This window comes from Clupea harengus, chromosome 22 (genome assembly GCF_900700415.2).
Source record: "Clupea harengus chromosome 22, Ch_v2.0.2, whole genome shotgun sequence".
In the NCBI taxonomy this organism is placed as follows: Eukaryota; Metazoa; Chordata; class Actinopteri; order Clupeiformes; family Clupeidae; genus Clupea; species Clupea harengus.
In genome coordinates, this window is record NC_045173.1 from 23,947,203 (window position 1) to 23,968,353 (window position 21,151).

The 21,151-nt window shown below is 43.8% G+C and overlaps 3 protein-coding genes across 4 annotated transcripts in view; 2 read left to right on the top strand and 1 right to left on the bottom strand.

The window, feature by feature from the left end:
• The first annotated feature begins 11,346 nt into the window (after nucleotides 1–11,346).
• Nucleotides 11,347–12,775, top strand: LOC116218402 (complement C1q-like protein 4). Its single transcript, XM_031559990.2, has 3 exons — nucleotides 11,347–11,530; nucleotides 11,820–11,942; nucleotides 12,053–12,775. Exons 1-3 carry the CDS (start codon nucleotides 11,509–11,511, stop codon nucleotides 12,331–12,333), a joined length of 426 nt encoding a protein of 141 aa, XP_031415850.1. The 5' UTR covers nucleotides 11,347–11,508; the 3' UTR covers nucleotides 12,334–12,775.
• Nucleotides 12,776–15,881: 3,106 nt separating this feature from the next.
• On the top strand, nucleotides 15,882–17,372 carry LOC105890570 (complement C1q-like protein 4). Its single transcript, XM_031560061.2, has 3 exons — nucleotides 15,882–16,150; nucleotides 16,440–16,562; nucleotides 16,673–17,372. Exons 1-3 carry the CDS (start codon nucleotides 15,919–15,921, stop codon nucleotides 16,951–16,953), a joined length of 636 nt encoding a protein of 211 aa, XP_031415921.1. The 5' UTR covers nucleotides 15,882–15,918; the 3' UTR covers nucleotides 16,954–17,372.
• A 2,561-nt stretch (nucleotides 17,373–19,933) lies between these two features.
• Nucleotides 19,934–21,151, bottom strand: part of LOC116218489 (complement C1q subcomponent subunit B-like) — a 4,275-nt gene continuing 3,057 nt past the window's right edge. For both annotated transcript variants that reach the window (XM_031560380.2, XM_042703071.1), the window contains 2 exons: nucleotides 20,810–20,932; nucleotides 19,934–20,699 (listed from right to left, as the gene is read on the bottom strand). In XM_031560380.2, the coding sequence (XP_031416240.1) occupies nucleotides 20,419–20,699; nucleotides 20,810–20,932 (404 nt within the window). In that variant the 3' untranslated portion in view covers nucleotides 19,934–20,418. The remainder of the gene's footprint in view (nucleotides 20,700–20,809; nucleotides 20,933–21,151) is intronic.

The following is a 21,151-nucleotide window of genomic DNA, read 5'->3' on the forward strand; positions in this document are numbered from 1 at the left end:
ATTTCCTTATGGTCAAAGAAAGGATCGTAGTACTCCTGAGAGAAATGCAGATATACCAATGATCTCTGTAATCACGGTGTCGTTTGCTGCCATCTGCTTCTCGTCTACTGTCACACATACCAAAATGGCATTCTACTAAACCGAGATTAGCAAGTGCTCATCTCAGACAGTAGGAAACATTTCAGTTTGCTGGGACTGATTTATGTTAGTGAGATCCTGTAACGGGCTGGAAGAGCTGTTTGCCAAAGTGCGGGATGTGAGTGTTGAATCACACATTTGTGACACTATTTCAGTCATATTCTCCTGGTATTAAGCGCTGATAGAATCCTTGATTCTGGCGAAAGATCGTTTGTATTTGAACTGAAAAGCCAATGGAATACAGGTCTCCCTTCAGTGCTGCTGAAGCAATATTTTTGATTGGGTGGAATAGAGTAGGGCTCGGTCCAGGCCACTTTGTTTGTTTCCCATTTACAGAGACCAGGACTGTGTAAAAACATCTTTGCTATGGGATGCTGCTGTAGTCTCTCCAGACTCTCCATCTGATCTACTTGTAGAAACCCTCACGACACCTACTCACCCCCACCACACTGTCATACACTTATTCTACCCCATACTCTGTGCAAGCATTTTCCTCCAATAATCAACATCGTTTTTTGTTCCATTAATTGACTTACCTTTGCAATAGAAACCTTACGAGCACACTGTATACCCACCAAGCTGTTCTACAATACTTGAAAGCTCTCTCCCCACCCCCCCACCAATTTTGTATGTAACATTATATGCAATGTTACGTTTGTATGTAGAGTGTACATTGACCACATGTGTGCTAGCATGCTCATCCTGATACATGTATGATTTACTCTGCCATGTTCCTGATTGTTTCCCCTCTCCTTCTGCCACAAGTTCATCAGTGACAACTGTGCTGTTGTTGGGGTTTGGAAGGCAAGTCCGGTAGCTTTTACCTACATAGCCCACTAAGATGTGTGTGTCTGCCATCATTTGGTAAGTCCCGCTGTTAATAACAAGTACTTAGACATATACATACATTTCAAATGGAACAGGAAATGGTGTATAAAAACAAATCTTACCAAGCAAACCTGTCAGACCTGTATCATCTGAGCCTGGAGGGCTGGCTGGAAGCCTGGGAACTGACAACAATCTTGTCAGGAGGATGGAAATCTTTGGATGGTTAGTTGTTGTTAGATTGTGCCTCTAACAACATTCCAGAACTCTTCCGAATTGTTCCATTTGGTTGAGTTTCTCGCACCCCTGCTGGTTTTCTTATCTCTATCACTTGTCTCTGGTTTTCTACCTGTGCTTTTCTATGTAAGGGTTAAACTAAGGGCAGGAAAATGGATTTAGTGTGATATTGCATTAGAAGATGATTTCTTTGTCATGTTTGGGTTCATTTGAATGGTCTCCCTTTGGGTGGTAAAGTGGTCACAGTCCTGCAGCGGAATACATTAGTCTTAACATGGATCTTAACATGTACCTGACAAACAAATTGTCAGGTAAAAGTTGTGCTGAGCTTATGTTCATTATCAAAAATCCAGTCGTATGCACCTGTGTATGTGCACCTGATCTCCCGGCTCCAACATCCGATTCATCCCTTTGGTTGCTGTGTGCAATATGACTGGTCAACATTACCATTCACTTGACATTCTTACACAGTCCCAGGCCCATGTCCAATTATTATGGCCAGTGAAGATGGAGTAGTAAACTCCTCTCACTGGCACTGTGAAGATACCTGTGACCAACCTATCAGGTCCCAACAATGCTGAAAATATTGCTCTTGGATCATGCCTGGAACTCAGTGTTTCAGAAACTCCAGTATGATCGCGGAAATATACGTGTGAATAAGAGTATTTATTAGGATTGTTCTTTGTACATTTTTTTTACAAACTGATACTAGTTATGAAGCTTCATACTGGTGCTCTCTGCAGACTTACTGTCAGAGTGGGCCCTACCTTGACTCCTCAGCTTGTCCAGTAGTATGATGAGGGAAGACAGAGTCTCTCTCAGCTCACCACCTTGTCTAGTAGTATGATGAGGGAAGACAGAGTCTCTCTCAGCTCACTAGCCAGTTCACTTTCTTTGTCCTCTCTGGGCAGAGGGAAGGCTTGTTTGTCTGCAGCTGTGATATGTTAGGGGCCTTCTGTAGGAATATGGGTTGTGTGAATTAACACAGTGAAATGATGTTGACCCAGAGTGTTCTGGAAAACTATAGATAACTGTTATATTGTGCATTATCTGGACTCTGCTCCTCTAGCTGGCTCACGAGGAAAGACCCTCAATCTGCCTCGGCTGACACAGCTTCATCACCACCCAGTCAGCGACACAGTAGCTACTGTTGGCCAAACCTGGAGCTCGAACTTACACTGTAATGGGCTAGGCTTAAACAGGGCTTAACCAAGAGCATTTACACTGAATTCCAGCTGAATGGTCAGGACCAGAGGTCCAAGACCTGGTTGGTCACATGGCCCATAGTAAATGCATCAGGACCTCTTGCTCTGGTTCTTGTAGCCCAGTGCAAAGTTGCTGGTCTTGAGTTCCTGGGCTTTAAGCCCACATTGTAGACAGAGCTATCAAGGCTTTTCCTCACTCACTTCTCTCCCGCCGGCACCACCTGCTTGCTGGAGGACGCTGGTCTCCTGGTCGTCTCCTCCTTCACTCGTCCTCTGTGCCCCAAACAGACGGTAGAGCAGAGCAGCAGCAGCAGCAGCACAGACTGTCTTTTAGTGTTGGCACCTGAGATGGCTGTGCAGTAGCATGCTATATTGTCTTAACTTTCCAGGTTTTGAAGGAGGTATGCGAGGTAGGCAGCGGAAAGTTTGTGAAGAGCTTTAAGTGTCATTAACACGATTTCAAAGTGAATCCGTTGTGATATAGGGAGCCAGTGTACATTGGTAGTTATATGTATTTCCATATACCCAGCGGTGTGGTGGGAATCTTTAGTGGTGGAATGCTTCACCCCTCACCCATCATGGGCAAAGTGTGTGAATACACAGTGGTCACACTGGCAAGGGGCATTGACAGTCACCACCATAGGTTAGACTACCCATAAACTTCTTCTGATAACGGAGAAAACGGTTACGTGCTTTTCATACACAATGAAATTACAATTCATTTGAGCATCAGAATGTTTGAATGTTAGAAAACAAAACACTAGCCTGTGTTTGGTACACAGAGATGAGTGCTGCGTACTGATGTCATACTTACTGTCATACTGTTGGACGGAGTGCACTGCAACACAGAAATAACAAAAGGCATAAACCTTACAGTGAGAGATGTGTCTTAGATTTATCACATATTTAGCATAGTCAGTAAATTGACTAGATGAATTTCAATAGATTCATGATATATTCAAAATGTAATCATTTCAAGTGCTTGTAAGATATCACATGGATCTGTCTGACTGTCTCCTCTCGGTAGCAAGGACCATGAGGTGAGAAAGGGATCTGGGTGAGATCCTTAGTATTTATCAGCCTCTACACTGAGCCTGACTGACAGCATACTGCTTTCTAATCTCAATCTATCAAAGGAACCGGTTTGCAAAACCATGGCCTAGTTTTGTTTCCTGAATTCTCTGACAGGACTGTATATAAGGCTGGGATGTGAACTCCTGAGTGGAAACCCATCTCAGGCGTCCATGATGATGAAGAGTGCTCTGTCTGTGTTGCTGCTGCTGCTGTTCTGCTCTCTGTGTGGGGCACAGGGCCTGGGTAAGCGTGGAGACTTCCAGGAGACTCGCGCCCTACAGCAGGGCAGCGAGGCCAAAGAGGCGAGTGTGAGAGAGATGTAACCTATACCAGACTGAAGCTTGGCTAAGAATCAGAATTAGCTAGGACAAGGGTGTCGTGGACCCGGTATTCCCCACTATGGGTTATTCAATTAAATGAATGAGGAAAGGAGGCGGCGTATGAAAATAATGCACTTTATTTTCTGATGTCTTATTTGCAGGCAGAGATATAAATAGATGCTTATCAATAAATACTTAAGATCAGTGTGGCAATAAATAGCTTGTATATAAATAGTGATACAATATTGCACAATTCCCATAAAGTGCTTACACAAGCCACTAATACCAAGCAGCACCAGAGCTGCGGTTAGGCTACTATGCCTGCTACAAACTTAAGATAACGAAAGGACACGAATATGTCAATAGTGACAGAGCTATCAAATCATAATTAATCACACCAAAAGAGAGCACTCTCACTGCAAAGGAATGAAAAGAAAAGAGTAGGCTCAGCCAAACACAATAAATAAATAAATAACCAAACACAACTTGGAGGTGGTTTCACACACACACGGTCAAAAGGCACACATTGTAGCAGAACATAACCGCCAAGGCAAGCCTTGAGCTGCTGGCTTAATACTAGTTGCACTGGAACAGCGAATGTGGTTTAAATGTTCCACCCCACTAATTTCGTATTTAATATAAATCTAAGGTAGGGAAAAACAGTGGCTACAAATGACTCCTGTAAGTAACAAACCAAACATTAGCCACATGCCCATCAAACGTACTAGATTTAAATGCTAATCGTTTAAGAATTCATGCAATTAGTACCTGTACGTCTGTGCTGTTGCATAGACTGTAGACCGGAACAAAAGTATTTTAAGCACGGTGCACTACAAAGACAATACGTGCATATTCAATACAGAGCAGTACATACATTTCCCATTTACATCCCACAATTTACAATGTTTAATACACATCACATTTACCGTCATAAAACCCCATTTAAAACACAACCACCGGTAAGCATAGGCTACATGTTAATTGAGCTATGCATAACCTGTTTAAAAGAACGCTTCTCCTTACCCGCTTCACGTAAAATCACCACCGGCAGAATCCCCATTCCAACAGTGCTCTCACCACTGCGCTTGCCGCGCTCTTAATTCAAACAAAAGAATGAACTTGCGGTGTGCCATTTACCTGCGTTTCTTCCGGTCACATGAAGGGAGTGTCAAGTGACTCGCTAGGAAACAGGTGACTCACTTATCCCACTCCCACCCGTCACATATTCCCCCCACTTGAAAGGTAACCGTCCCGGTACCGTGATCAAATTCTTTCTAATGCCATGGCCTAAAATAACAGCTGGGGATAAGGTTAACTGACTGAATGGCGTTTGTTGGCCCTCCAGGTGTTGGGTAGCTGACTGTGGCAACCGGAAGGGGGTGCAGTGTTGGCCTGCTCGTGCCCAGTCTTGAGCGTCTCACTGGGTCTTCTCCCGACGGCATAATTTCTTGCGGGTGAGTCTGACCCCACCTCTGGAGAGGAGCTACCTGTGCCATCTACTGTTGTCATTTGGGGTTTCCGAGTCACCTTGTGACGGGCAATAGCTGGGCATTTTGTTGTCCAGCCAGTGTCCCATCTTGTCCAGCTTCACAGCAAGGCCTTGTAATCTGGCTGATTAGGTAGACTTGGAACCACACCTCATCCTCATCCTTTTCATTGGCCTTTGGTCCGGTCATCATTTTCTGCTGTGCCACATGGAACGTCCACAAGAGCATCCACCGGTGGTTTATCCTGGCCTGGCAGAGCTTTTAACTCCGAGCGGTGGACATTCGTGTCTGGACCCAATCCATCTTCAGGTGTAATATGATACACAAGCCCCTTGTCGTCCCGGCATTTCACCACTCGGTATGCTCTTGGGTCCCACAGATCTTGGATTTTATGCCGGCCGAGTGGATGGCTTCTACGATACACCCTGGCATTCCCTAGGAGGGGGGGTGGAGGCTGACCGTAACGTTCTCTGGTGGTCGCTGCTGCCTCCAGACGGCTCTTGGCGTCAGCGTAGATTTCGGCCAGATGTTCTTTGTGGGTAGTTACCCATGCGGTTGGAGGTGTGTTATCTGGATCTTCTGCTCCCAGCCCCAGCAGGAAATCCACCGGAAGTTGGGGCTTCTGCCCAAACATGAGCTCATATGGGGAGTGACCTGTGGACTGATGGACAGATGTGTTGTATGCAAACAGCAAGTGTGGAAGAGCTTGGGGCCACCTTTTCTTCTTCTCAGGGGGCAGGGTCCGTAAAAGGTCGTGGAGTGTACGATTAAAACGTTCACATTGCCCGTTACCTTGCGGGTGATAGGGGGTGGTTCTGCTTTTGTTAATCCCATACAACTTGCACAGGCGCTTCAGCAATTCTCCCTCAAAGGACCGGCCTTGGTCTGAGTGGATTCTTTTTGGCACCCCAAAGGAGTAGAACCACTTTTCCATAAGAACCTTGGCCACAGTCTCTGCCTGCTGATTAGCAGTTGGGTAGGCCTGGGTGAATTTGGAAAACACATCGGTAACAATGAGGACATTTTCATAGCCATTACTGGCTTTTTCCAGGGTTGAAAAGTCAATGGCGACAACTTCCAGGGGTTTGGTGGCCAATAGGTGGCCTGCATAAGTGCGGGCAGTAGGAACCACTCCCTTGGCTAGAGTGCACCGCTCGCATTCTTTGCACCACTGCTCAATGTCCCGACGCATCTTAGGCACCCTTAACTCCAATGGAACCGTAATGCCAGAGACCAAGGCTGTAACAAGCTGTGTGGACAGATCACGATTCTGACGTGACAGGGCGTCGGCATTCCGGTTTGCTGTACCAGGGCGATATTTCAACTGAAAGTCGAAAACTGCCAACTGGGAGGCCCACCTCTGTTCAACGGCAGCTAACTTGGCAGTCTGCAGGTGGCTTAAGGGATTGTTGTCTGTATAGACAACAAATTTAGCCCCGAGCAGATATTCTCTGAACCGCTCCGTCACCGCCCATTTCAATGCCAGAAACTCTAGCTTCATCGAACTGTAGTTCGACATATTTCTTTCAGATGGCCGCAATGTTCTACTGGCGAAGGCAATGGGGTCGTCTCTTCCCGTCCACCTCCTGAGACAAGACAGATCCCAGGCCCTGGTGACTGGCATCTATTTCAAGGACAAATGGCTTTGAAAAGTCTGCATACTTGAGGACTGGGGCACTTACAAGTTCCTGTTTAAGTGTCTCAAACGCTTGTTCACAGTGGTCATTCCAGAGATTTCCCAGCATGGCATTAGCTCCACCCCCTCTTCTTTCCCTTCCCTTGGACTTCTGCTACAAGCTTGTGTAAAGGCCCTGCATGCTTGGCAAAGCATGCCACGAACCTGCGGTAATAAGAGGCGAACCCCAAGATGAAACGCAGGTCGGTCCAGGGTGGTAGGGCGCTTCCACTGCAGGACAGTCTGGATCTTATCTGGGTCAGTCGCCACACCACGAGCCGATATAACATGCCCCTAAATATTGCCACTTCCCTCTTGAAAAAAATTGGCATTTGCTCAATTTAAGTTTTAAGTTGTTTCTTTGAGCCTACCTAAGACCACTTCTAGCCGTTGTAAATGCTGTTGAAACGAGGATGAGAAGATCACGACATCATCCAAGTACAACAGCAAGGAGTGGAAACTTTTGGTCGCTAAAGATTCGTTCCATCAGGCGCTGGAACGTACTAGGGGCGTTACATAGGCCAAAGGGCATGCGATTAAATTCAAATAACCCGAAGGGTGTACAGAAGGCAGTTTTATCTTTATCCCTCTCAGCCATGGGGACTTGATGGTATCCAGAGGCCAGGTCTAGAGTGGAGAACAGTGTGGCACCTGTCAGTGCGTCCAAGGATTCCTCTATTCTTGGAAGAGGGTATGCATCCTTCCTTGTTTTGGCATTGAGTTGTCTATAGTCCACACAAAGGCGGATTGTACCATCTTTCTTTTGGACCACTACGATAGGTGAGGCGTATGGACTACAACTAGGTTGGACGATCCCCTTCCCTACCAGTTCTTGTACATGAGCCTTGACTTGTGCAAACTGAGATGGAGGCAGACGCCGGTAACGTTGCCGTACTGGAGCTATATCCTCTAAGTGTATCTCATGTTGGACTAGTGCTGTACAACCCAAGTCCCCGTCATGTTCACTGAATACCCCTCGGTACTGATCTAGGAGGGCCCTAGCTTCCTGCTGTTGTAAAAGTGAAAGTTTTGGCCAATGTACTCCCCTGAAATCTACCGAAGCTATGGTGCTAGCCCCTGCTGCTTGAACAAGAGCTACCTGCTCATCACCTGTACCATCACCGAGGTGGGGTCCACTATGTGAAGGGTTCCCAGTGTAGTGCGGGGTTGGAGCCACTGATCTTCTGTCCCCACATTAACCACTGGTACATTCACTTTGCCCTGAGTAATGGGCAATAAGGCAGACGAGATAAGGAGATTCACAGGCAATCGACCTTCTCCATAGGGCAGGGGCTCGAGAAAGCATGACATAATAGGACCTGGGACAAGAGAGCAGGTGGCCTGCACAAACTTAAGGCACCCAGCGGGTATACGAAGGGTGGGACCTGGCTGTACTACTGCCTTCCCAATGCACCCAGAGCCAGAGATGCGCTCCAAGCTTTGGCATTCAGATAAAGCTCGTTTCCATCCATTCTCCGCGGTCTGTACTGGCGGACAATGGAAAAGATCCTGCCCATGTTCCTTGAACAGTTCCTGGTAGCAGGGGCTAATAGCGTTCATCCCCAGCAGGCCTGGCACAGATATCTTCTGTTGCCGCGTGGTGGCGTCCAGTGCATCTCTAACCACTAACACTCCTATCTTTGGGAGAGTTTTGCCCAGCACCTCTAAGTCAAGCTCAAGGTAACCCAAGTAGGGAATGGCTAGCCCATTAGCCGCTTTAAGCTGTAGCCAATCACATGGCTGCATTGTTTCAGTGGTCTGAGGTTGTACATGCTGCCGGAAAAAGCTCTCAGTCACCGTTGTTACCATGGAGCCGGTGTCGAGGAGGCAGCGTGTAAGTACACCCCCAAGACGAATGTCAATGACTGGACAACTTCCAATAAGACGGGTATTAGTAGATGAGGTCTTCTGTTTTGAGCCCAACAAACCCCCTCCTGGTGCCAAGCTCCCAACACCGGAGGGCGCTAGTTTTCCTGCCTCATCACACTGTTGGCGGATGCCCCCATCTGCTCTCCCCCATGGTAGTCACTCCGTGTTGCCACCCCCTGACCCCCTGGAATGAAAGCCCTGCACATTCTAGCTATATGGCCAGCTTGATTACAACGTAGGCATATGGGCTTCCCATCTGCCTGGAATTTGTAGGGCCTAGGCTGAGCTGCTGCCGGTCTGTAAGTGGAACTGGTAATACTGCGTGACTGTCCTAGTTGAGTTAAAATTGCATCTAGCTGGGACTGCTGTTTGCGAAGGCACTCCTTCAGCTCTGTCAACTCAGAGGAGGGACTGGCTGTAACTGCATTAGTGTCTGCCTCATAGGAATTGCAGGAATATGCACGGGCTCGGGGGTGGTCTGTGTGCGCCTATTAAGCCAATCAAGAGCTTCATTGCGTATATCCCTAAAATGTAAACGCTGGTTGGCTGAGATTCTATCCAGCAAGTCACCCTGAAGTTTATCATTACGGAGACCTTCGACAAACTGGTCACGGAGGATGCGATCCGACTGCTCTAAATCCTCGTCCCTCTCCTTTATCTGTTCCATTAACTCCATTAAAACATGGGAATATTCCCTCACAGATTCACTTTCAAACTGCCGGCGGTGATAAAACTGGCGGTACAAAGCATTAAGAGATTTGGAGCAACGGAAGTTATTTTTCAAGATGGTAAAAATTCTCTGTGGGTCATTGCGATCAGCTGCTGGACTAAACTTTATCTCCCGCTTAGCTTCCCCATCCAAGACATCGTACAAAAACAAAGCCTGCTCAAGTTTAGACATAGAACGGACTGCCAATGACCGCTTTGCTTCCTCAATCCAGTCCTCTACAGACATATTATCAACAGACATTTTACCCGAAAACCTTGAACATTTTCTTTCTCGTGGTACACACACCAGACGCTCAACAGGGGTTGGCCTAGTAGGATTGTTGGGAAGATCCTGGTCAGAGTCTGATATATTTGAAGGACCTGCTTGCCCTCTAAGTTGCTGGTTATCAGCTTGAAGCTGTTTAACCAGCTCCGTCAAAGCCCTAACCTGTTCCTCCAGGGTATCAGACATGTTGTACGATGAGAAAGCCAACCTTGAGAGCGAAGTGTGATGAATCTTCCTCGTGGTAACCACTGTTTTTCCCACCTATCTAATGCCTTTTGAATAACCACCTCCAAAAAGAAAAAGGAAAAAAAAACAATATAACAAAAAGCAAAGATATATACAAGTAGCCAGGCAGAATTGCACACCACCTCCTACCCTGCTCGCAGCGCCAAATGTAACCTATACCAGACTGAAGCTTGGCTAAGAATCAGAATTAGCTAGGACAAGGGTGTCGTGGACCCGGTATTCCCCACTATGGGTTATTCAATTAAATGAATGAGGAAAGGAGGCGGCGTATGAAAATAATGCACTTTATTTTCTGATGTCTTATTTGCAGGCAGAGATATAAATAGATGCTTATCAATAAATACTTAAGATCAGTGTGGCAATAAATAGCTTGTATATAAATAGTGATACAATATTGCACAATTCCCATAAAGTGCTTACACAAGCCACTAATACCAAGCAGCACCAGAGCTGCGGTTAGGCTACTATGCCTGCTACAAACTTAAGATAACGAAAGGACACGAATATGTCAATAGTGACAGAGCTATCAAATCATAATTAATCACACCAAAAGAGAGCACTCTCACTGCAAAGGAATGAAAAGAAAAGAGTAGGCTCAGCCAAACACAATAAATAAATAAATAACCAAACACAACTTGGAGGTGGTTTCACACACACACGGTCAAAAGGCACACATTGTAGCAGAACATAACCGCCAAGGCAAGCCTTGAGCTGCTGGCTTAATACTAGTTGCACTGGAACAGCGAATGTGGTTTAAATGTTCCACCCCACTAATTTCGTATTTAATATAAATCTAAGGTAGGGAAAAACAGTGGCTACAAATGACTCCTGTAAGTAACAAACCAAACATTAGCCACATGCCCATCAAACGTACTAGATTTAAATGCTAATCGTTTAAGAATTCATGCAATTAGTACCTGTACGTCTGTGCTGTTGCATAGACTGTAGACCGGAACAAAAGTATTTTAAGCACAGTGCACTACAAAGACAATACGTGCATATTCAATACAGAGCAGTACATACATTTCCCATTTACATCCCACAATTTACAATGTTTAATACACATCACATTTACCGTCATAAAACCCCATTTAAAACACAACCACCGGTAAGCATAGGCTACATGTTAATTGAGCTATGCATAACCTGTTTAAAAGAACGCTTCTCCTTACCCGCTTCACGTAAAATCACCACCGGCAGAATCCCCATTCCAACAGTGCTCTCACCACTGCGTTTGCCGCGCTCTTAATTCAAACAAAAGAATGAACTTGCGGTGTGCCATTTACCTGCGTTTCTTCCGGTCACATGAAGGGAGTGTCAAGTGACTCGCTAGGAAACAGGTGACTCACTTATCCCACTCCCACCCGTCACAGAGAGAAGGGATGCAGCAGAGGACACAGAGCTGAATGACGCCTTGAAGAGCTTTATCAGGAGCCAAATGGAGAATCAGAGGACGACAGGTAAAACACAACAGTTACTAGTATAGATAAAATATAAAAGTTTTAGCAAAATAGACATTTTAACACAGCTTTATAAATGCCCCCATTTACACCTGGCACAACAGTTACTGGTAAAATATAACAGTTTTAGCTAAATGGTTTAATGAATGCCAGACATATTAACACAGCTTGATCAATAATGAGTTCTCCACAATTACAACATATGGTAATAGGTAGACAAGTGCACTACACAGCTATTCTGACTTGATCTGAAGTGCCCAAAGCATTCATGATTTACTTTGTGTTTCAGAGCAAGTAGCATTTGGAGCAGCACTGGGACCTCATGGAGGTCAGGGTCCATATAACACTGAGATTACCCTGGTTTACAAGGTCGTTTTTGCCAATGCTGGGAATGCCTACAACCCGGCTACAGGTATATGTACTACAATTTGTTGCCAGTTAGCACCTGACTGAGATTAGCAATGTAATTAGGATGCAGCCCTGTTTTGGATTATGCATTATGTGCTGTTCTGATGGTCACAGGTATCTTCACTGCACCAGTGAAAGGAGTCTACTACTTCAGCTTCTCTGGTCATAATCACTCCAGCAAGCCCATGGGTCTCAGACTAATGAAGAATGGCCATCAGATGGTGACAGTGTTCAATCATCCTGCAGGTAATCGCTATGAGACAGCAACCAATGGGATGAACCTGCAGCTAGAGATGGGAGACCACGTGTACATGCGGCTTAGGGAAAACACCTGGATTTTTGACAATATCAATCACCACAGCACTTTCATTGGCCATTTGCTGTTTCCACTGTAAAATGGCAATGTCTGCTCTTTTGAGGTCTTCACTCTGTTTCTGGTGTGTGGGGTTAACATGATCTAATTGAATCAGTAGTTCTATGGTAAATCAGTAAGGATAAATTATATGAATGATTACAGACTGTAGGCCTCTCTTATAGTTCAGCATGTCACTGCAATAAAGATGCTGTATGAATAGTTAACTATTTGAAAACCAGCAAAATTTCATACTTTACACTCCAAACAAGCTGGTAGCAATGTATCACCAAAATGTTTGGTTACACTTGTGTTTTGAAAAAAAAAATTCTTTATATTCTGTTGCCATTATAATGAAATTCTGAATCTTTCGTAAAAAAAAAACTACGTGTAACATCCTCAAGTTGTTGTTGTTTGAACTGAACAAATGTATCAAAAAAATCATGAAGACATTATTTACTCAATAAATTACACTAGCATCTTAACATGTGTCTAATCCGTTTGTTACATTGGATTGTTCTTTGTACATTTTTTTACAAACTGATACTAGTTATGAAGCTTCATACTGGTGCTCTCTGCAGACTTACTGTCAGAGTGGGCCCTACCTTGACTCCTCAGCTTGTCCAGTAGTATGATGAGGAAAGACAGAGTCTCTCTCAGCTCACCACCTTGTCTAGTAGTATGATGAGGGAAGACAGAGTCTCTCTCAGCTCACCAGCCAGTTCACTTTCTTTGTCCTCTCTGGGCAGAGGGGAGGCTTGTTTGTCTGCAGCTGTGATATGTTAGGGGCCTTCTGTAGGAATATGGGTTGTGTGAATTAACACAGTGAAATGATGTTGACCCAGAGTGTTCTGGAAAACTATAGATAACTGTTATATTGTGCATTATCTGGACTCTGCTCCTCTAGCTGGCTCACGAGGAAAGACCCTCAATCTGCCTCGGCTGACACAGCTTCATCACCACCCAGTCAGCGACACAGTAGCTACTGTTGGCCAAACCTGGAGCTCGAACTTACACTGTAATGGGCTAGGCTTAGACAGGGCTTAAACAGGTGCATTTACACTGTACTGGGCTAGGCTTAAACAGGGCTTAACCAAGAGCATTTACACTGAATTCCAGCTGAATGGTCAGGACCAGAGGTCCAAGACCTGGTTGGTCACATGGCCCATAGTAAATGCATCAGGACCTCTTGCTCTGGTTCTTGTAGCCCAGTGCAAAGTTGCTGGTCTTGAGTTCCTGGGCTTAAAGCCCACATTTTAGACAGAGCTATCAAGGCTTTTCCTCACTCACTTCTCTCCCGCCGGCACCACCTGCTTGCTGGAGGACGCTGGTCTCCTGGTCGTCTCCTCCTTCACTCGTCCTCTGTGCCCCAAACAGACGGTAGAGCAGAGCAGCAGCAGCAGCAGCACAGACTGTCTTTTAGTGTTGGCACCTGAGATGGCTGTGCAGTAGCATGCTATATTGTCTTAACTTTCCAGGTTTTGAAGGAGGAATGTGAGGTAGGCAGCGGAAAGTTTATGAAGAGCTTTAAGTGTCATTAACACGATTTCAAAGTGAATCCGTTGTGATATAGGGAGCCAGTGTACATTGGTAGTTATATGCAGTGGCGGCGCCAGACATTTTTTCCTGCAGGTGCTATGGGGGAGCTCGGCGTTTTAGTGAGGGTGATAGCCTATGTGTCACATGATTCTCTACTACAACAACTTTACATGTTTGCTCTCTGAAGCGTCTTTGGGGTCCATGAAAAGCGCTAAATAAACCGATTGTATTATTATCATCTAGGCTTCTTCCGACAGACGCGCACATCTGCGACGGTCACTGACAAAAAGCATACAGCATGTTATAGAGTCCACAATCCCAAATACCTAACTTACTTTAAAACACTTGTGGTAGTGAGGATTAAAGTTGGGCGACAGGTGACCACTACCATGTCAGATAGAGTGAAATGAATCTTGGAACAGCAGATAGAATTAACTAAAACAATCAAAGAGTCAGAAATGCGTTAAAAAGGTATATATTATTTCAGTTCACAATCATCAGTAATCACATAGAACCTTATACTAGCACACAGACAGACTGCTTGTCTTAGGCTAAAGAGTCTCTGATTTTTTAAGGCGGCTCAAAAATAATCGTAAAAAGAGAAAAATGGCAAAAAGTTAAAATCTTCGGCAAAAAAGGGCATCTTCGTTGCTAATCAATCGAAACGAGTCTTCAGCGACACAGAGTAATCAATGCATGCAACAAATCAGACAGCTTTCATTAATGTTACACAGCTAGCAATACCTTAGTTGCATTGTACTCCAACCACGCAAACTGTCCCAATCAGCTTTTACAAAAACTCCTTTGTTGGACTCCAAACATGCAAGGTGGATATTTCTGGAGTTTTGGTCTTCTCGGACCATCCTGAGCGTTCATGCTAATGCCACTGATGCTGCTAGCACCATGGTTAGCACCGTCAGTAGTGGTGGAGGGTTGACCTCCTTGACCACAACGTTCCTCTCCTTAAAAATCCACACCAGATACCCCTGGCATTTCTTCTTCTTCTATGTCACTCTTGTTTCTTAATCGTTCCTCCAAACATGGACATTTAGGTAGCAAAAACTGATGCATTGTTGATATTCACTTGAAACTACCACGCAGTAGCTCGCTTTCTCCTTCAACCGTCCAGTAACGTCAACATGCAAGCGTGCGACGTGAAAGTTGGGTCATAGGTTATGACAGAATGATTGCTCTGTGTCTAAAACAATCTGTTCATTTCAATCTGTCCTTATTTTCTTTTGTGAGTTAAATATTATTATCACACAATAAATAACCCAGAATGAAATTAAATAACAATAATAAATAAACAATTTTCTTGGGGGTGCTATGGCTAATCCAGGGGGAGCTAGAGCACCCCCTAGCCCCCCCTGGCGCCGCCCCTGTGGGAATCTTTAGTGGTGGAATGCTTCACCCCTCACCCATCATGGGCAAAGTGTGTGAATACACAGTGGTCACACTGGCAAGGGGCATTGACAGTCACCACCATAGGTTAGACTACCCATAAACTTCTTCTGATAACGGAGAAAACGGTTACGTGCTTTTCATACACAATGAAATTACAATTCATTTGAGCATCAGAATGTTTGAATGTTAGAAAACAAAACACTAGCCTGTGTTTGGTACACAGAGATGAGTGCTGCGTACTGATGTCATACTTACTGTCATACTGTTGGACGGAGTGCACTGCAACACAGAAATAACAAAAGGCATAAACCTTACAGTGAGAGATGTGTCTTAGATTTATCACATATTTAGCATAGTCAGTAAATTGACTAGATGAATTTCAATAGATTCATGATATATTCAAAATGTAATCATTTCAAGTGCTTGTAAGATATCACATGGATCTGTCTGACTGTCTCCTCTCGGTAGCAAGGACCATGAGGTGAGAAAGGGTTCTGGGTGAGATCCTTAGTATTTATCAGCCTCTACACTGAGCCTGACTGACAGCATACTGCTTTCTAATCTCAATCTATCAAAGGAACCGGTTTGCAAAACCATGGCCTAGTTTTGTTTCCTGAATTCTCTGACAGGACTGTATATAAGGCTGGGATGTGAACTCCTGAGTGGAAACCCATCTCAGGCGTCCATGATGATGAAGAGTGCTCTGTCTGTGTTGCTGCTGCTGCTGTTCTGCTCTCTGTGTGGGGCACAGGGCCTGGGTGAGCGTGGAGACTTCCAGGAGGCTCGCGCCCTACAGCAGGGCAGCGAGGCCAAAGAGGCGAGTGTGAGAGAGAGAAGGGATGCAGCAGAGGACACAGAGCTGAATGACGCCTTGAAGAGCTTTATCAGGAGCCAAATGGAGAATCAGAGGACGACAGGTAAAACACAACAGTTACTAGTATAGATAAAATATAAAAGTTTTAGCAAAATAGACATTTTAACACAGCTTTATAAATGCCCCCATTTACACCTGGCACAACAGTTACTGGTAAAATATAACAGTTTTAGCTAAATGGTTTAATGAATGCCAGACATATTAACACAGCTTGATCAATAATGAGTTCTCCACAATAACAACATATGGTAATAGGTAGACAAGTGCACTACACAGCTATTTTGACTTGATCTGAAGTGCCCAAAGCATGCATGTGTTACTTTGTGTTTCAGAGAAAGTAGCGTTTGGAGCAGCACTGGGACCTCATGGAAATCAGGGTCCATATAACACTGAGATTACCCTGGTTTACAAGGTCGTTTTTGCCAATGCTGGGAATGCCTACAACCCGGCTACAGGTATATGTACTACAATTTGTTGCCAGTTAGCACCTGACTGAGATTAGCAATGTAATTAGGATGCAGCCCTGTTTTGGATTATGCATTATGTGCTGTTCTGATGGTCACAGGTATCTTCACTGCACCAGTGAAAGGAGTCTACTACTTCAGCTTCTCTGGTCATAATGGCTCCAGCAGGTCCATGGGTCTCAGACTAATGAAGAACGGCCATCAGATGGTGACAGTGTACAATCATGCTGCAGGTAATCGCTATGAGACAGCAACCAATGGGATGAACCTGCAGCTAGAGATGGGAGACCACGTGTACATGCGGCTTAGGGCAAACACCTGGATTGTTGACAATATCAATCACCACAGCACTTTCATTGGCCATTTGCTGTTTCCACTGTAAAATGGCAATGTCTGCTCTTTTGATGTCTTCACTCTGTTTCTGGTGTGTGGGGTTAACATGATCTAATTGAATCAGTAGTTCTATGGTAAATCAGTAAGGATAAATTATATGAATGATTACAGACTGTAGGCCTCTCTTATAGTTCAGCATGTCACTGCAATAAAGATGCTGTATGAATAGTTAACTATTTGAAAACCAGCAAAATTTCATACTTTACACTCCAAACAAGCTGGTAGCAATGTATCACCAAAATGTTTGGTTACATTTGTGTTTTGAAAAAAAAAGAAAAATCTTTATATTCTGTTGCCATTATAATGAAATTCTGAATGTTTCGTTAAAAAAAACTTCATATAACATCCTCATGTTATTGTTGTTTGAACTGAACAAATGTATCAAAAAAATCCTGAAGACATTATTTACTCAATAAATTACACTAGCATCTTAACATGTGTCTAATCTGTTTGTTACATTCCCTTTGCATTCATTTTCATTTCCTTATGGTCAAAGAAAGGATCTTAGTACTCCTGAGAGAAATGCAGATATACCAATGATCTCTGTAACCACGGTGTCGTTTGCTGCCATCTGCTTCTCGTCTACTGTCACACATACCAAAATGGCATTCTACTAAACCGAGATTAGCAAGTGCTCATCTCAGACAGTAGGAAACACTTCAGTTTGCTGGGACTGATTTATGTTAGTGAGATCCTGTAACGGGCTGGAAGAGCTGTTTGCCAAAGTGCGGGATGTGAGTGTTGAATCACACATTTGTGGCACTATTTCAGTCATATTCTCCTGGTATTAAGCGCTGATAGAATCCTTGATTCTGGCGAAAGATCATATATATTTGAACTCAAAAGCCAATGGAATTCACGCCTCCCTTCAAAGCTTTGTGTTTTTGAGTGCACACACAGAACAGACAGCTAGCTAAAGGGGAAATTAGTTGAATTTGTTTCTTACATAATATCAACACGGCACCTTCCTTTCCACTGTGTTTCACTTCTTTGTGTGTGGCCGGGCAAGGCATTCTTACTCAATCATAAAAGGATGAAAGCATGACAAATTTTACTATTAAAACGTATACAGGTGCTTATATAGAGAACGCTGTACCACACTGCAGTCCTGATAAAGCAATCAACAATCTAACAAACGTTTGGCCGTGGCCAAAAGCAACACAATTGTTATTGTATTGTCATTTATTCACCTCCTTCTGAGGGGCAGCTCAGGCAAAAAGGGCAAATGGGCTGTTGCCCAGGCAACTTCATCTTGATGATCTACACTCAACATTTGGGCTTGCTTTTTTATAAAAAGGTAAAGGGGATATCTGCACATTATTGCACTGTCCTAATACACACGTCCAGTTTTCCTGCATCACAACATAGCAAAGGTACAGACACACCAGCCTTACCCAGGTCCAGAAACCACATGCAAAGTGGGTGGGTTGACTCCCAAGATGATCTTTTGTGAAATATCCAAGAAAATGGCTGTACATCATTTCTAGCCCAAACTGGCCTGATGCGATACACATATATTTGTCTGGAACAGAGAGATTTCCCAGGTAGTTGTGAACTACAACCTTGCCTGTCATTGCCATCATCCATAAAACATAGTTGAAAGTTCAGAAATTCAGAAGTTCAGAAACACTTTTGATGGCTTAGGTGACCTTTACTGTGAATGGGCCCACAGAGTTTGACAGCCAGTAGTTCAAAGGAGGATTGATCAGTCAGTTTAACAATCTTGTGCAACAGAGCAGTTCATCATCACCTCCTCTCCCAGAGGGACAGAATACACAGATGAAAACAAATCCTAACAGGGCTAAGATGTAAAAAATCTTGTTTTGTTTATGGTCAGGAGTTTTGTTGGTGAGAGACTGAATGGTGTATAATCCAGGCAGTTAGAGTGCGGGTGTACATCTGACCTGGGCAAAGTGGCTAGTAGGTTATACTGAAGACGGAGCATCGGTCAAAGGTCATTAGGTGATGGCAATTTACAGAGCAGAGAGAGGGAATAATCTTCTGGTCATTCTTGTTGAAAATGGTGTTCTTAAATCTTAACTTACCTTAGGTTTGTCACTAAACCACATTCTTGGAACACTCCCCTTTTGTTTCCGTGAGTGGCACAGGCTGTGAACTATGTAGTTCCGTGTCCTTATTTTCACCCTGTGAAAAGCTTTTACATCATGACATGCTGCAAGGCAAGGCAAGTTTATTTATGTAGCACATTTCATTCACAGAGGCATTGTGCTTTAGCTACATAAAGAAAAGCAAAAGGAACTGAAACAAAGCAAAGCGCCTCAGAGTGCAAATCAACAAAGGATGATATATGCAGTACACAGTATATACACACATAATAAGAAGTGATATTAATAAATTAAGAGAATATTATTAAATTAAAATATTGCTTCATTTGGGGCCCATCTAACATCTTCTGGCAGTTTGTTCCAGTTGTATGCAGCATAACAGCTAAATGCTCCTTCACCATGTTAGATTAGCACTCTGGGCTCTACTAGCTGATCTGAATCCATGGATCTTAAGGCCCTACTCAGTTTGACATTTTTAAACTTATCAGAGTTGTATTCTGGGCCCAAACCATTCAGTGACTTATAGACTAGTGGTAGCACTTTAAAATCTATTTTGTGACTAATTGTATGTTAGGATTTTAGAACTGGAGTAATGTGCTCTGTTTTCTTGATCTTGTATAAAACTCTAGCATTTTCAATGAGCTGTGGCTGTTAAGTGTTTTTTGGGGGGAAGACCAGTTAAGAGACCATGGCAGTAGTCCACCCTTTCTAGATATAAAAGCATGGATGATCTCTTAGTTATTTTGGGACACCAAACCCTTGATTCTGGCTTCTGATATAGCTGGCCTTCATAAACTGAACTGGGGAATGAAAGTGCACATTTCACGACTCTGTTCAGTGTCATAAAATATGTTGTTCTTCAGGTATGTGTGTGTTTGCTGTTGTTTTGTAGATAATAAAAGGTTTATTAAAATAGTTTATTATCTGATCGACAACACAATCATACTACATATACATATCTTTCATTTCATCCACTCAAGAGACAATTAGGGCTTACTGCATATAGGAACAGCATAATATTTCAACAGTGCAAAAGTGAAGCCCATTCCCAGTATTCACATTCTTTAGTAACGTACTCAATGTCACAGATATACATTACATGAAAATATATCAGTCATTAGTCAAAAAAACTTCCCTCATCAAACCATTTACTCGTAATTTTATGGTATGTCACTTTGTAACTATGTCTGTAAGTTACTTAGTAAGCAGGGACACCTTCAATATCAAAATGAAAAGAAAATGCCTAGGCTGACTTTGACACAACTTCAGTGTGTGGTATCAAGGTATTTGTAATTTTCATTTTCTTGCTCTCAAACAATTAGAAGCTAACATGACCCTTTAAAACAATACACACCGGGGTACAACAGGGTAGATAACCAATCGTATTCTTACAGTGGAAACAGCAAATGGCCAATGAAAGTGCTGTGGTCATTCTTATTATCAAAAATCCAGGTGTTTTCCCTAAGCCGCATGTACACGTGGTCTCCCTTCTCTAGCTGCAGGTTCATCCCATTGGTTCCGGTCTCATAGAGATTACCTGCAACATGATTGGACACTGTCACCATCTGATGGCCGTTCTTCATTAGTCTGAGACTCATGGACCTGCTGGAGCGATTATGACCAGTGAAGCTGAAGTAGTAGACTCCTTTCACTGGTGCAGTGAAGATACCTGTGACCATCAGAACAGCACATAATGCATAATCCAAAACAGGGCTGCATCCTAATTACATTGCTAATCTCAGTCAGGTGCTAACTAGCAGCAAATTGTAATACATATACCTGTTGCTGGGTTGTAGGCATTCCCAGCATTAGCAAAAACGTCCTTGTAAACCAGGGTAATCTCAGTGTTATATGGACCCTGATTTTCATAAGGTCCCAGTGATGCTCCAAATGCTACTTGCTCTGAAACCCAAAGTAAATCATGAATGCTTTGGGCACTTCAGATCAAGTCAAAATAGCTGTGTAGTGCACATGTCTACGAATGACCGTATGTTGTAATTGTGGAGAACTCATTATTGATCAAGCTGTGTTAATATGTCTGGCATTCATTAAACCATTTAGCTAAAACTGTTATATTTTACCTATTTTACCAGTAACTGTTGTGCCAGGTGTAAATGGGGC

Bases quoted from the DNA above. Each gene is read 5' to 3' on its own strand.
- LOC116218402 (XM_031559990.2), top strand. From the start codon at position 11,509: ATGGAGAATCAGAGGACGACAG. The intron at 11,531-11,819 runs GTAAAACACAAC...TTTGTGTTTCAG, and splicing joins GGAGAATCAGAGGACGACAG to AGCAAGTAGCATTTGGAGCA. The intron at 11,943-12,052 runs GTATATGTACTA...TGATGGTCACAG, and splicing joins TGCCTACAACCCGGCTACAG to GTATCTTCACTGCACCAGTG.
- LOC105890570 (XM_031560061.2), top strand. From the start codon at position 15,919: ATGATGATGAAGAGTGCTCTGTCTGTGTTGCTGCTGCTGCTGTTCTGC. The intron at 16,151-16,439 runs GTAAAACACAAC...TTTGTGTTTCAG, and splicing joins GGAGAATCAGAGGACGACAG to AGAAAGTAGCGTTTGGAGCA. The intron at 16,563-16,672 runs GTATATGTACTA...TGATGGTCACAG, and splicing joins TGCCTACAACCCGGCTACAG to GTATCTTCACTGCACCAGTG.